General features: G+C 41.8%; 1 protein-coding gene across 1 annotated transcript; it reads left to right on the top strand.

The window, feature by feature from the left end:
• The first annotated feature begins 3,782 nt into the window (after nucleotides 1–3,782).
• On the top strand, nucleotides 3,783–5,219 carry LOC9324466 (probable pectinesterase 30). Its single transcript, XM_021033939.1, has one exon. It carries the CDS (start codon nucleotides 4,560–4,562, stop codon nucleotides 5,217–5,219), a length of 660 nt encoding a protein of 219 aa, XP_020889598.1. The 5' UTR covers nucleotides 3,783–4,559.
• The last annotated feature ends 8,735 nt before the right edge of the window (nucleotides 5,220–13,954 follow it).

Below are 13,954 nucleotides of genomic sequence, written 5' to 3'. Positions count from 1 at the left end.
CTACTGGCCTTTACTATGCCAAGGTCAGTATGATTGAGGCTAATAATGCTCTCAAAGCCCGGTTCCAAGACTACACTATTTGGCACGACCGGCTTGGTCATCCCGGTACAACCATGATGCATAAATTAATCCAAAGTTCTCAAGGACACACCCTTCGAGAAAACCGAGTCTTCCCTCAGCACCTCATGTGCACAGCTTGCTCCCAAGGGAAGTTGATCACTCGGCCTTCACCAGTAAAAGTGTCCAAAGAGACATTGCATTTTCTGGAAAGAATCCAAGGAGATATCTGTGGTCCCATTCACCCACCTTCTGGGACATTCCGGTACTTCATGGTACTAATAGATGCTTCGACCCGTTGGTCGTATGTATGCCTGTTGTCTTCTCGGAACCAAGCTTTTGCTAGGTTGTTGGCTCAAATCATCAGATTACGAGCCCACTTTCCAGACTTCCCACTAAAGACTATACGTCTTGATAATGCTGGTGAATTCACTTCCCAAGCGTTTAATGATTACTGTATGGCCATGGGGGTGACCATTGAACATCCTGTGGCACATGTCCATACTCAGAATGGACTTGCTGAATCATTCATTAAACGAATCTAATGGATTGCTCGATCATTACTCATGAGGTCGAAACTCCCGGTCTCAGCTTGGGGACATGCAGTATTACATGCTGCTGAACTAATACGCATCCGACCATCTAGTGAGCATAGATATTCCCCATCCCAATTATTACAGGGTCATGAGCCAGACATCTCCCATCTCAAAACATTTGGGTGCTCAGTATATGTACCCATCGCTCCACCACATAGAACCAAAATGGGACCTCAAAGGAGGATGGGAATATATGTTGGTTTTGATTCTCCCACCATCATCAAATATCTCGAGCCGACCACTGGAGACCTATTTAAGGCCAGATATGCGGATTGCCAATTTGATGAATCGGTATATCCAACATTGGGTGGAGAGAAACACAAGCTGGTCAAAGAGCTATCATGGAATCAAACATCCTTAAATTGGCAAGATCCTCGGACTCTAGAATGTGATTCGGAGATCCAAAAGATTATACACTATCAAAAGCTAGCTAATCAATTGCCAGATTCCTTTGCTGACCCGAACAAAGTAACCAAATCGTACATACCAGCTTGTAATGCACCAGTACGAATCACTGTTCCAACGGGACAAGTTCAAGTTGCTACAGAGTCTGCATCACGAAATAAACGTGGCAGACCTCTAGGTTCCAAAGACAAGAATCCACGGAAATCAAAGAAAGGTGCAATAGTTGAAACCGGGATTCCCAATATAACAGACATAGCGCGCGCTGAGACTCACTCTAATGAACCACCAGAAGAGGTTCGGGACGCCGAATCTCTAGGTTCTGACGAGATCGATAACAATGAGATCTCTATCAATTACAACATGTCTGGAACCCAATGGAACAAAAAAGAAGTCGACTTAAATGCACTCTTTTCATACAAAGTAGCACTTGATATTGCGAACACGCAAGAGGATCTAGAACCCACGTCTATCATAGAGTGCACTCATAGAACAGACTGGCTAAAATGGAAAGAAGCCATAAACGTGGAGTTAAAGAGTCTCAAACTCAGGAATGTGTTTGGTCCGATCATCCGGACACCATTCAATGTCAAACCAGTGGGCCATAAATGGGTCTTTGTGCGTAAAAGAAACGAACTCGGTGAAGTCGTTCGTTATAAAGCACGGCTTGTAGCACAAGGATTCTCACAGAGACCCGGAATCGATTATGAGGAGACTTATTCTCCGGTGGTGGATGCAACTACTTTTCGATTCCTCATAAGTCTGGCCATAAGAGAAAATCTAGATTTGCGGTTAATGGATGTTGTCACCGCATATCTCTATGGGCCCCTCGACAATGAAATATACATGAGATTACCAGATGGCATAGAGCTTAAAGATAAGCATGCATCTCGAGATCAATACTGCATCAGGCTGAACAAATCCTTGTATGGACTGAAACAAAGTGGACGTATGTGGTATAACCGGTTAAGCGAATATCTCATCAGAGAAGGCTACAAAAACGATCCCATCAGTCCATGCATTTTCATCAAGAAATACTCAAACAAAGGATTTGTAATCATAGCAGTTTACGTGGATGATCTAAACATCCTCGGAACATCTGGTGAAATCTCCCAAACAGTCGACTGCTTGAAAGCAGAATTCGAAATGAAAGACCTAGGTAAAACTAAATTCTGTTTGGGTTTACAACTTGAGTACGTTAAAGGAGGAATCCTTGTGCATCAAGCGGCTTACATTGAAAAAGTACTCAAGCGATTCAATATGGACCAGGCCCACCCATTGAACAGCCCAATGGTTGTCCGGAGCCTAGGATTGGACAGTGATCCATTTGGTCCCAAGAAGGACGATGAAGAAATTCTCGGTCCAGAAAAGCCATACCTCAGTGCTGTAGGAGCGTTAATGTACTTGGCTAGTCACACTAGACCAGACATTTGTTTTGCCGTGAACCTCCTAGCTCGCTTCAGCTCATGTCCAACTCAGAGGCACTGGAATGGTATCAAACACCTCCTAAGATACCTTCAAGGTACTAAAGACTTAGGACTGTTTTACACTAACCACAACAAGGATGGACTAGTTGGTTTTGCTGATGCAGGATATCAATCAGATCCGCACAATGCCAAGTCTCAAACTGGTTATGTGTTCACGCATGGAGGAACAGCTATCTCTTGGAGATCGATAAAGCAGACAATCACTACCACTTCATCAAACCATGCAGAACTTTTGGCCATTCACGAAGCCAGCAGAGAATGTGTTTGGCTACGATCCATGACTCAGCACATCCGATCAGATTGTGGTATGAAAGAAGATAAGGAGCCCACGGTTATGTTTGAAGACAACGCGGCTTGCATTGCTCAACTCAAGGAAGGTTATATCAAAGGAGATCGGACGAAGCACATCCTACCGAAATTCTTCTCAACCTCGGATTGGCAGAAGGATGGTACGATCAGCGTTCAACAGGTCCGATCATGCGATAACTCCGCCGACCTTTTCACCAAATCATTGCCCGCTTCAACACTCCGGAAGCTCATCCAACAAATAGGAATGTGTAGACTTAGAGATCTACGGTGATGCTCTAATCAGGGGGAGTAATGCGTGTTGTACTCTTTTTCCTTCACCATGGTTTTTCCCACTGGGTTTTCCTGGTAAGGTTTTAATGAGGCAACATTCCCCAGCGTATTATCGAGATCCCGATTGACCATCAGGTCCGGTTACTCCGTCCAAGGGGGAGTGTTATAATACATCATATTGGACTTATAACCGGGCCCAATAAGCCCATCAGGGTTATTCATTATGTACTCTAAAACCCTAGGTTTATATGTCTATATATATGTATCATTATTCATGGAATGGAATAAGATAACAATAAGTTTCACAACATTTACGAATTTTTCAGGTTTGAATAAATAGTAACTAAAGTGAAATCATGAGAAAGACTTATTGATCTACCTGCAAAAAATTTGAAGGGCAGTTAGTGAGAGCATCGATTGATAAACATACTAAGGTATTTGTGTCAATCAATAAATGACATAATACAATTTAAATTAATAAAAGTTATCATTTATTTTATATACTCTAAAACTACAAATACAAATATTGTAAAAAAAAAACACAAAGTTAGTACTAACTACAAAAAAAAAATCTCAAATAAAATTTAAGTTGTTTTTGTTTATTTAAAAGGACCATCACAACTCCTCTTTCCTTAGTTCACATCTCTTAACTATCCAAATCACTAAAGAAAGAAGAAAAAAAAAACCTTCAACAATGTTGGTTTATATGAAGCTTTCCATTTTTCTTATTGTCATGCTAACGTTCTCACAATCCTACTCCGATCTAGTCCGCTTTGAAGATGACAACATCAATGAGCTCATAACAATGATGATCCGAGTTTGCAAAGGATATGATGACAAACCGTCATGTCAAAACCTCTTGTTGAAGCTCAAGACGGTATCTTCGTCACTTTTGGAGATGAGACGTCGTGACTTATTGATCTTCGTCTTGAAAAACTCCGTGTGGAGGGTCGACATGGTTATGATTGGTGTGAGGAAAGACACAAAACTACTTGAGGAGATGGAGATGGAGAGTGATATGCTTGGTGTGAGGGAGGACACAAATCGATTTGAGGAGATGAATAGATGATGAAGTCGGCAAAAGATAGGATGATCCGTTCAGTAGAGGAACTCTTGGGAGGAGGAAGCCCTAATCTTGGATCTTACGAAAACGTCCACACTTGGCTCAGTGGTGTTCTTACTAGCTACATCACATGTATCGACGGAATTGGTGAAGGTGTCTATAAACGTCGGGTCAACCCAGAGCTTGAGGAACTCATTTCTAGAGCAAGAGTAAAAAAACATTCTATACCGCAACTATTGGTAAGAATTTGTGTTCTCTTCATGAATAGTTTATAGTTTCTTTTCTTTATACCAAGCTACTACATTCTTAACGACCACAATTATACTAAACATACAATTGCAGCTTCTAATTGGTAAAGGATTTATCGGAATATACATGTGCTTTCGGAACACGGCCGGACCGGCGAAGGGACCAGCTGTTGCCCTTCGTGTGAGTGGTGATATGTCCGTTATTCACCGATGTCGTATCGAGGGATATCAAGATGTGTTGTATCCTCACAGAGATCGCCAGTTTTACAGGGAGTGTTTTATTACTGGCACTGTTGATTTTATTTGTAGATTCGCGGCGGCAGTCTTCCAATTGTGTAGAATCGAAGCAAGAAAACCTGTGAGGGGGCAGGGAAACGTGATAACCGCTCAGTCCCGCTCAATTTTGTACCAAAAGTCAGGCTTCTCGATCCAAAAGTGCAACATCACTGCAAGCTCTGACCTCTATCCTCTTAAAGCAACCATGAAAACTTTTTTTGGTCGTCCATGGAAGAAGTTTTCAACAGTTGCGATTCTACAATCTTTCATCGACGAATTAGTTGATCCTGCAGGCTGGACTCCCTGGGAAGGAGAAACTGGTCTATCAACTCTCTACTACGGAGAATATCAAAACAATGGTCCAGGAGCTGTGACTAGCAAGAGGGTCAACTGGACAGGGTTTAGAGTTATTAGTGATCCTAAAGAGGCGGCAAAATTCACTATTGATGAGCTTTTACATGGCGAATCGTGGCTGAAGGATAGTGGAGTTCCCTACGAAGGAGGCCTCTAATGATACTGTTTCTTTAAAGAGAAATCTAACTAATGTGCCATTTACCGTTAAAAAACTTAGCAAAAAATGCCACAAAACATAAATCTTTCCAAATGTGCCATAATGGTGGACAACATTTCTTGTCCACCAAAATTTTTGTCTGTTGTTTCAAAGGTGGACAGGATTTTTTGTCCACCAAATCTCTTCCCAATCTGTTGTCTTAAAGGTGGACAACATTTCTTGTCTACCACATATTTTCGTTTCAAAGTCCTGTCCACCATTATGGCACATTTGGAAGAGAAAACTAAGAAATGTGCCATACACTGTTCAAAATCTTTTCAAAATTGCCACAGCCCAATAATGCTTTCTCAATGTGCCACAGCCCAACAATTGCCCTAATATGTAAAGACTATTATACCCTTGAAGAGAGAAGTCGTTTTCTGCAGAACAAAGTCAAACTGTCTGACTTAAAACAGTGTCACGTCATATCTGTCTCGAAAACTACCATTTTCTTTTTTTCTCGACAGTTTTAGCCGCGAAAATAATTTTCGAGCGAACCTTTCATATTCTCTCGTCCAACAGAAGAGTGAATTAGGGTTCTTCATTTCTTCCAAATTTGGGAAGATAAAGAGTAATAATCAACAAAGGGTTTTCGATTTTTAAAGATCCGATTTTGTTATCATGCCATACAACCCTTTCGCTTTTCTAAATCCGAGGACTGCAAAGGATGACGACTTCGATTCCTCAAACACTAAGTCTGGGTAATTTTCGGGCATCTCTACTCTCCGATGGTTTCTGCTTTTGTTCATGTTACTAACCAACAATTTATTCTTCATATTTCATCCAGTGGGAAGATAACAGATCCGGATAAACCCTCCTCTTCGACCTCTCCCCTTCCCTTGAATAATCCATCAGCTGACATGAAGGAACATCTCCCATTGATTTCGTCAACATCCGATGACCTGAACGAACATCTCCCATGGATGTCGTCACCATCTAGGTTTGGATTTTCACAATTTTACTTAGTTGGAGACTTTTGTCGGATTTTTTGGTTTTCTAACATTTATTTCTCCATTTTATCTGTTGTTGTCCACCAGATCTAACCGGGCCGCTTCCAATCCTTCCGATTCCTTGCGATTATCTCCGGTGAATTCCTCCCCATCAAGGTAATGTAAATAGTCTTCTAGATGTTGTCTACTCTTTTAATAAAAAATTGTCTGCGATTAACAATTTTAATCTTTTATCTTATTCGACAGATCGCAGACAACAGAGACGGCTCAAATCGCCGGTTCTCCAACAGCCCTTTTTGGGCCAGATCCCCCGGAAGTCCACGACAATATTCCCTCCGATTTCGTACCATCTCCAAGGTTCGTTGTCATCAAGCAACTGTTTTTTCTGAGTGACAAGTTTGGGTGTTGACCTAAGTTGTCCTCTATTTTTATTTGTTGTCCTCACACCTTCGTGAGGTTGATCTAAAAAACTTTTGTCGGATTCCACAGATCGAAGACAACAGATGAAGGAGATGGCTCTACAGCCAATCTCGGGCCAGATCCCCCGGAAGACCAGAATAATCTCCCCTCTGATCCCGTAAATCTTTCAAGGTCAGAAATTGTCCTCTGGTTAATATGTTGTCTATCAAAATTTGGAGGACTTATATGTCGAAAACCAAATTTGTCCTCCTCATTTTTTTTTGGTCTCCCACTTTTGGACTGATAAATACTTTTACAGAGGACAAGTTTTGTGATAGACATATTGTCTCCCATTTTTTAATGAGGATCATTGTTTCCTTGTTTGTTTTCGGAGGAATAATGTTTTGGTCTACCTTTTACTTGTCCACAGGGATTGTGTTAGTCCACAAGATATCCCTGCAGAGTACTCTCCAGCCCTCCTCCCTCCTCGGTTGTTTGCAACAGACCGGTATCCTCTCAAAGGCCGTATAAATTCATACTCTAGACCTGAGTATTTGCTAGACCTTGTTGAAGTATTAGATGGTACAGAGGAGTTTAAGTGGCTGAAATCTACTTGCTTTGGTCGTCTATTTCAACTACCAGTCCGGAAGAGCTCTCTGTCTGGGAAACTAGTCCATCAAATTCTCTATCGCTCCCTTGTAACCAAAAAGAAATATGAAATGTGGTTTGTTTTTGCGGGCCATCCCATCCGCTTCTCTCTCAAAGAATTTGCTATCCTCACTGGTTTAAATTGTGGTCCATTCCCTCCCCCTGAAGAAAAAAAGAAGATGCAGGCTAAAGAACCTGGTGATGATGATTACTTCAACATTCTAATAGGTCCCAAAAAGACATACTCCATTCGAGACATTGTTAGTATGCTGAAGCGCGATAAGAAGTTACCAAGAAGCCAGAGAATGAGTGGTGATCGTAGGCTACAACTGGCTCTCATTGTTATTGTTGAGGGGATTTTGGTTTGTAATTCCTCCAAAGTTAGACCATCAAAGAAAGTTGCAGAGATGGTTAAGGATGTAGAGGCATTTGTCAGATACCCTTGGGGCCGCAAGTCTTTTAAAAAGACGCTGGAGATGGTCAAACTTGGTCCCTATAATCAATTTGTTGCCAATCTTGCTGATAAACTAAGTCAGTCTCATACAGCAACACACAACTTCCCGCTCTCATTCCAACTTCTGGCTCTCCACACCATACCACTTCTTGAGAGGTATTTACCTGATTTAAAGGATGAGCAAACGTTTACTGACAGATCAGTGCTTCAACTCACCCAGCTGAAGACCTATCACAATTCCAACATATTCCAAACAGAAAACGATCCTCTTGTAAGTGATATTTTGCACATAAATTCAGCAATTTCATATTTGTTTACCTTTCCTATCTTAAACATAACTTTTTTCTTAACAAGGTTGATGTGGAGAGCATTATCCACACTGACGATGGTGATGATCTCCAGAACTACTCTTGGAGTGATGAGGTTGAGGATATGGCAGTGGACATAATTTGGAACAAGTTGAAAGATGGGCATTGTTTCAATAAATCTGACTGGCATAGTGGTCTACTACATCACCCACTGATGACTGATGCTATGTTTGCGGCTGAGAAGAAAAAAAAATGTTCCAGCTCCAATCCCCAGGAAGCAAGGAACCAAGAAGCAGGGAACCAAAATTGGTGACATTCCAACCACATCAAAAACCAGGGAAGCAGAAATGGTTCCTGGCATTCCTGTTACTGTTGATCTTTCTACAGCAGAAGGTCTCCTCCGTGAGGTTGATCGGAGGAATCATGAGCACACTCCCAAGATTGAGGAGATGTGGAGAATTGAGAGGGCGGTATACAAAGACGAGATAGTTGATGAGGTATTATCCATATTGAGGGAGAAAAGTGTCTACCGTGACTCTGACAATTTGAGCCACACTGACTTGATGGCTAAGATGAACAAGTCAAAAAAGTTTGATCTGACTCCAGATCTCAGTACCATTCTCAAGGATGTATCAGTTTCTTGCAAGAAAACCTATATACCACATACTACTTATCGGTAACTGTGGTAGGACCGCATCCGTGTCCGATAATAGTACGTGAGTTTCAATCTGTGATCGGGAAAGAGACAAGAAGGCAATCCAATCAACTCTAGGGTGGTAAGCCTGATGTATTGGTGGCTTGTGTGGGAAGTGGCTCAATGATAACGTAAAACAGAGTAAGCGATTTAAAGAACCTTCGATTTATTAAAACGATAAATGGATTACAACGTTCATGAAGAACGCGGCACCACTTCTCACCTGCAAGATCCCGTGAAGGAAATCCGGCAAAACGATGAGGAATAACCCAGAAACTTCTAGAGTATTACAGAGGAAATAAGATTTGCATAAGAAAAACTGTGAGCTAACATTCGCTCATATAATGTGTAAAAGTAACATCGTTAGCAACGACTTCCGTCACAGAGAATCTTTTAGCCTCCAGCTCACCACTCCGCACGTGCCCTCCGACTTCACACGTGTGTTGTTGACCTTCTAGAAAGCTATATCAAAGCTCCCCTGTTCGAAGAACTTTGACCACAAGGTTCAAAGGCTGGAAACTTCTTCTGCAAGTCAAAGAGGAACTCCCACGTTGCTTCCTCCTCTGTTTCATTAGTCCAATGAACCAAAACCATTGTAGCTGCCCGTCCCTGTCTCTTAACCATTTTGCGATCCAAGATAGCCACTGGTTCTTTGAGTAGTACATCGGAGACAATGGATGGTAGCTGAGATGATGTGTGCACATTACCTACTACTGCTTTGAGTTGAGAGACGTGAAAAACAGGGTGAATAAGAGAACCTGTTGGAAGCAGTAGCTTGTAAGCGACCTTACCACACCGATCTATCACTTTATATGGTCCATAATATTTTGGAGCCAGTTTCTGATTGGGACGCATGACCACAGAACCTTGTCTGTAGGGTTGGAGCTTGAGGAAAACTGAATCACCAATATCAAAACTCCTTTCTGACCGATGTAGATCTGCAGCCTGCTTCATACGATGTTGCGCCCTCAACAAATGAAACTTGAGAATAAGGATCATCTGCTCACGCTCTTCCAAACTCCGAGCAACCACTGCAACTTTAGATTCGCCTGGTAGGTATGGAAGATGAATGGGAGGAGCCTGACCATAAACTGCTTCAAAAGGAGTCATGTGGGTAGAGGTGTGAAAATTAGTGTTGTACCAGAATTCTGCAAGGGCCAACCAATTACTCCAGAGATGAGGTCTATCACTGCACATGCACCTTAAATAAGTCTCCAAACAGCGGTTCACGACTTCCGTTTGACCATCACTTTGAGGGTGATAAGCTGTAGACATTTTCAGATCCACTCCTTGGAGAGTAAATAGTTCAGTCCAAAAATTGCTCAAGAAAACCGTATCCCTGTCACTTACAATAGATCTTGGACACCCATGGAGCTTAAAGATGTTGTCAAGGAATGCTTGAGCAACAGAGACAGCCGTATAGGGATGTGAAAGACCAATGAAATGGGCTGCTTTAGTTAGCCTGTCAACCACCACCAGAATGACTGATTTACCCGCAGACAGAGGAAGGCCATCAATGAAATCCATAGAAAGATCAGTCCATATGGCTTCAGGAATAGGGAGAGGTTGCAATAGACCAGGAGAAGCTGAAGTGTCATACTTACATTGCTGACAGACGCTGCAACTTCTGAAATAATTTTGAATATCCAAAGCCATACCCTTCCAATAAAAGAGACTCTTAACTCTGTGAAAAGTGGCATCTCTCCCTGAGTGACCTCCAGTACCAGAACAATGCATCCATTGTAATATTTTGTTTCTCAGTTGTATATCTTGGGGCACTACAATCTTACTCTTCCTCCTTAAAATAGATTGTGTCCAAGAAAAATGTTTCTTAGCTTTAGGATCTTTCTCCAAGTCCTTAATCACCTTTTGCAACTCACAGTCTGTAGCATAATGAGCTTGAATGTCTGTTAAGAGATCACACTCTAAGACAGACATAGCCATATGCAACACCTCGCTCCCATCTACTCGGGACAAAGCATCAGCTGCGATATTTTCCTTGCCTTGGCGATATTGTATTTCATAATCGAATTCAAGCAGCTTAGGTAACCATTGCTGTTGAATATGAGTATTCAATCTCTGCTCCAACAAATATTTGAGGCTGCGCTGGTCTGTTTTAATGATAAAGTGATGTGGCAATAAGTAGTGTCGCCATTTTTGTACTGCAAAGACCACTGCCAGTAGTTCTTTCTCATAAATAGAAAGATTCAATTGCTTTCCCTTCAAGTGACGGCTGATATATGCAAGAGGATGGCCTTCTTGCATCAGTACTGCCCCGATACCCTGAGTACAAGCATCAGTCTCCACAAGAAATGGTTTGTCAAATAGAGGTAAGGCCAACACAGGTGCTTCACACAAAGCCTTCTTGAGTAAGTTGAAAGATTCCAAAGCTTCATGAGTCCACAGAAACGCTTCCTTCTTCGTTAAAAGAGTTAAAGGTCTTGCTATGGTACCAAAATGTTTAACAAACCTCCTGTAATAACCTGCTAACCCCAAGAATCCTCTTAATTGCTTTAATGTAGTAGGAATAGGCCATTCTGCTACTGCAGTAATCTTAGTAGGATCTGTAGATACTCCTCCTGCTTTAATATAATGTCCCAGATACTCGACTCTTGCGGTAGCAAATGCACACTTTGATTCTTTAGCAAATAGGCTGTGTTCCCGCATTCTTGCAAATACCAGTGATAAATGCTTAATGTGTTCTTCCATAGTAGCACTGTAGATCAGTATATCATCAAAGAAAATGAGCACAAATTTGCGCAAAAATTCCTTGAACACTGCATTCATAAGCCCTTGAAAGGTTGCAGGAGCATTGGTCAAGCCAAATGGCATAACAACATATTCATAGTGTCCACTATGTGTCTTAAAGGCAGTTTTATGGATATCCTCGGGCTCCATACGAACTTGATGGTACCCTGCCCTGAGATCTATCTTTGAAAATACTGTAGAACCACCCAACTCATCCATTAGATCCTCAATCAGTGGAATAGGGAATCTATCTTTGATTGTGAGACCATTTAAGCCCCTATAATCCACACAGAGCCTCCACGTACCATCTTTCTTTTTAACCAAGACTACTGGAGATGCATAAGGACTAGAGCTTGCTTGAATAGTTCCATTAGTTAACATGCTCTCCACTATCTTATCAATTTCATCTTTTTGATAAACTGCGTACCGATAAGGCCTCTGATTGACTGGATCTGCACCCTCTTTGAGTGGAATCTTATGATTATGATTTGTTCGAAAAGGTGGTAAGGTTGTGGGCTCCGCAAAAATGTCACCAAATGATTCTTTAAGCTGAGTAATAGCTGGAGCTGAACCTTCCAAACTCTGAGTACCCTCCTCTGCACTAATAGACCAATCATTGTCATTTTCCACCATATGTGCACAGATCATTGAAATCTGAACTTCCTTTTCTTGAGCTTTATTAAACTTTAGTGTCTTCACCTCTCTTACAGAACCATGTTTAATACCATGAAGCAAAACCTTCTTATGTCCCCACATAAAGCTGAATTCAAATTTTTTTAGATTCCAAGTAATATCTCCCAGTGTTTCTAGCCACTGCACTCCCAGTACCACATCACACCCCCCCAAGGGTATAATCATAAAGTCAGCCTGAAATGGAACACCCTTAAACTCCCACTGAAACTTATCCACCAAACCTTGCACTCCCAGTTTACTACCATCAGCCACTGAGACCTTTGTTGTTCCTGCAGGTCTATATTTAATTCCCAAAGAAGCTGCAGTTTTAGGATCCATGAAGTTATGTGTTGATCCGGAATCCAACAACACAAATACCGCTTTCTTTGCATGAACTCCTCTTACTTTCATAGTTGAATAATCAGCTGCCCCATTAACCGCACTTACAGAGACTTGAGGCCGACTCTGACCTTCATATTCCACCACCTGCAATTCTCCATCTTTGTGTTCCACCGTATCTTCTTCCTCCTCTTCTTCAACTTCAATCATATATATTTGAGTTTTCTTATGTTTTAGGTAATGATCTGGAGTGTATTTTTCATCACAAAGATAGCACAATCCCTTAGCTCTTCTAGCACTCATTTCTTCTTGAGATAAAAATTTTCTGGCAGGTTTCTTGATATCAGTGTTGTTGATGTTCACTTGCCCTGAAGAAGGAAGAGAATTCTCCTTTTTAACAGTAGACAAGGGCCTGTGAACAGTGTGTGAACTTGTATTCCTGTTGCTTGACCAGTGAGTTGTTGTAGACATAGGTGTTGGGTGTCCTTTCTCATAAAGCTTCCCTAGCAAATAACATTGCTTAATCGAGAGAGGCTCAAACATACAAATATGCATTTGTGTATCCACCCTTAACCCAGCAAGGTAAGAACTCACAAGATAATCTTCAGGAAGATCCAATCGATTCTTAATCAATTCAAATTTTTCATTATAATCCACAATACCAGATGTCTCTTGTAATTGTTTCAACTCAGAGATGGGATCATCCAACAAATCCTCAAACCTATCCAACACTTCCAATTTATAGGAATCCCAATCCCTCAAGACTCTTTTACTTCCTGGAGTGTGAAGCAGAGATCTATGCCATGTTGCCGCTTTCCCGTCAAAATGTAAGGCGGCCATCCTCACTTTCATGTCCAATGGTGTATGATCAACCTCAAAAAATTCCTCCACCTGAAACAGCCAATCACGAGCACGGTCACCGTTGAACCTGGGAAAATCCACCTTCCCGATGCGTGTGAATCCTGCGTAATAAGGCGGTGGTCCCGATCTATAACCCTGAAACTGATCGGAGCCTCCCTCACCAGAACTCGGCGTCGCCGATACTGCCGGAGAGTTCTTAGCCATCCCTATTTTTTCCCCTGAAGAAGCTTGATTTGGCTTCATCGATTTAACAATTTCTAACATATCGGCAATGTTTTTGTCATTTTTCTTATTTTGCTCAGCTACAGATATCTCTAGAGCTTGGGTTCTGTTGAGAATCAGGTCTAGCCGCGATTGGATCGTCTCCTCCGTAGCTTGATCTAACTCCGAAGCTTCTGCTTCCGCCGGAATGTTTTGCAACGAACGGGAACGTAACTCTCCCACCATCGTTTCCGAGGATTAGTGGCTCTGATACCAGTGATAACGTAAAACAGAGTAAGCGATTTAAAGAACCTTCGCTCTATTAAAACGATAAATGGATTACAACGTTCATGAAGAACGCGGCACCACTTCTCACCTGCAAGATCCCGTGAAGGAATCCGGCAAACGCGCGATAGGAAGTT

Source organism: Arabidopsis lyrata (genome assembly GCF_000004255.2).
Source record: "Arabidopsis lyrata subsp. lyrata unplaced genomic scaffold ARALYscaffold_2, whole genome shotgun sequence".
Classification (NCBI taxonomy): domain Eukaryota; kingdom Viridiplantae; phylum Streptophyta; class Magnoliopsida; order Brassicales; family Brassicaceae; genus Arabidopsis; species Arabidopsis lyrata.
The sequence above is the reverse complement of the archived record's forward strand: the minus strand, read 5'-3'. Positions and strand labels throughout refer to the sequence as shown.